At 38.8% G+C, this 1,753-nt stretch overlaps 1 protein-coding gene across 1 annotated transcript in view; it reads right to left on the reverse strand.

Annotated features, from left to right (window-relative positions):
* Positions 1 to 1,753, reverse strand: part of LOC106516520 (protein kinase C beta type) — a gene marked incomplete at its 5' end in the record, with an annotated part of 140,900 nt that extends 139,147 nt beyond the window's left edge. The window contains 1 exon segment of the mRNA XM_014006922.1: positions 1,454 to 1,753. Within this exon segment, the coding sequence (XP_013862376.1) occupies positions 1,454 to 1,632 (179 nt within the window).

Below are 1,753 nucleotides of genomic sequence, written 5' to 3' on the forward strand. Positions count from 1 at the left end.
GATAGATAGATAGATAGATAGATAGATAGATAGATAGATAGATAGATAGATAGATAGATAGATAGATAGATAGATAGATAGATAGATAGATATTCAATACAGTTTCATTTGGTTCAAATCATGACAGACATCTAAATAATTAAAAGCTAATCAGTTCATAATCAACAGTCATTCTGGAAATAGTGCAGATAATAATAACAAAGAGGACAAATTGTGCCAAATTTAAGCTCTAAATGATTATGTAGTGAGCCCAGGTGGGCTGCATGGTGACATGCCTGAACAAAAAAAAGAGATAATTGGGGAGGTGGTGGTGGTGGGGATTAGTGGGCGATTAAACTGGTGTCAGCATTTGAAACACTTTTTTTTATCATCATTACCTCTCAGACTATCACATCTGACTTTCTATTCAGAGCTGCTTTTGGAGCATATTTTCTCAGCTCCTCTGCCTACTTCAACCCATCAAACGATGGTCTGCAGCTTTTATTTTATTTTATTGTAATTTTTTTTTTGCAGCCTACACTGTCTTGTCTTTTGTTTTACCTTACAGATATAGCAGCAAGACTTGCATATGGGSCTGAAATCTATGTTTATTTTGAAGTAACCTGCTCAGTAACTATCACACTTGTTCCCTGTCATGTAATGTAATGACATTAAAGGCCTAGCATTCTTCAAAGGAATGCTTATCACCCACTACCCTCAYGGCTGAGCAGATTTTGTTATGAGAAGAGGCAGAGTTGTAGCCATTTCTCTCAAAACTTGAAAAATGAAGTTATGCACAATCTCATGCAATGAGAGATCAGTTAGTGCTCAGAGTATRTATTATGAATGACTCTCAGCTACTACCACATCAAACCTTACCTAAATATCAGYAAATCTAACTGAGTTATAKCCACCTTTGACTTGGATAAAGTCAATTAGCTGTGGTGACCATTTTGAATTAGACTGACTCAAGAAGTCATTCAGCTGTAAATGTACAGTATATCCAATGATTACTCTCTGTTGTGATTTCCATCCAAATCCATGCAGTGAAAGATACTTTGCAAASAGACAAAAGGGGTTGAGGCCAACAGTTAATGTCAAAGTTTTAAGCAAGGATCTGTATGTAGGATATGTAGCTATGTTTTGTCAATTGGTCTCAGCTACCAACACACCAAACTTTACCTAAATATTTGCAAAACTGACTGAGTTGCAGCCATTTTTGTGTTTTCTATAATCAGGTGGCTGTGACGGCCATATTGAATTGTATTGACTCCAAAAGTTAATCATTTGTAGATGTACATTAAGTGATCACTTCCTGATTGTTTCATTAAAATCGGGTCAGTAGATCATAAGATATTTTGCTAACACGACAGARCACGCACACGGCCACAAACGCAGTAGACGCTTGTACAGCTCCTCGAATGAAGCCCCATGCTTTCATTGTGATGCTAAAACTGAAAACACTCCTGCTCACCAGATGAAGTCGGTGCAGTGGCTGCAGAAGGTGGGCTGTTTGAAGAAGCGCGCGATGAATTTGTGGTCCTTCACCTCGTGCACGTTCTTCTGCCGGAGAGCCCCCTGGCGCGCGAAGCCCCGCACGGGCTGTTTGGGTCCGTCCTCCCCGTCACTGTTTGTCGCCGCAGAGTCTGCCATTCTCCCAAAACGTATTATTATTTTTAATTTATCTTCAAAAATAGATTGAAATGTGACTCAAAGTGCCAGAAAATATTAAAATAAAGAAAAAAACAAAACTAAAGTGAGCGGTATGGTGGCG

This window comes from Austrofundulus limnaeus, unplaced genomic scaffold (assembly GCF_001266775.1).
Source record: "Austrofundulus limnaeus strain Quisiro unplaced genomic scaffold, Austrofundulus_limnaeus-1.0 Scaffold38, whole genome shotgun sequence".
Classification (NCBI taxonomy): domain Eukaryota; kingdom Metazoa; phylum Chordata; class Actinopteri; order Cyprinodontiformes; family Rivulidae; genus Austrofundulus; species Austrofundulus limnaeus.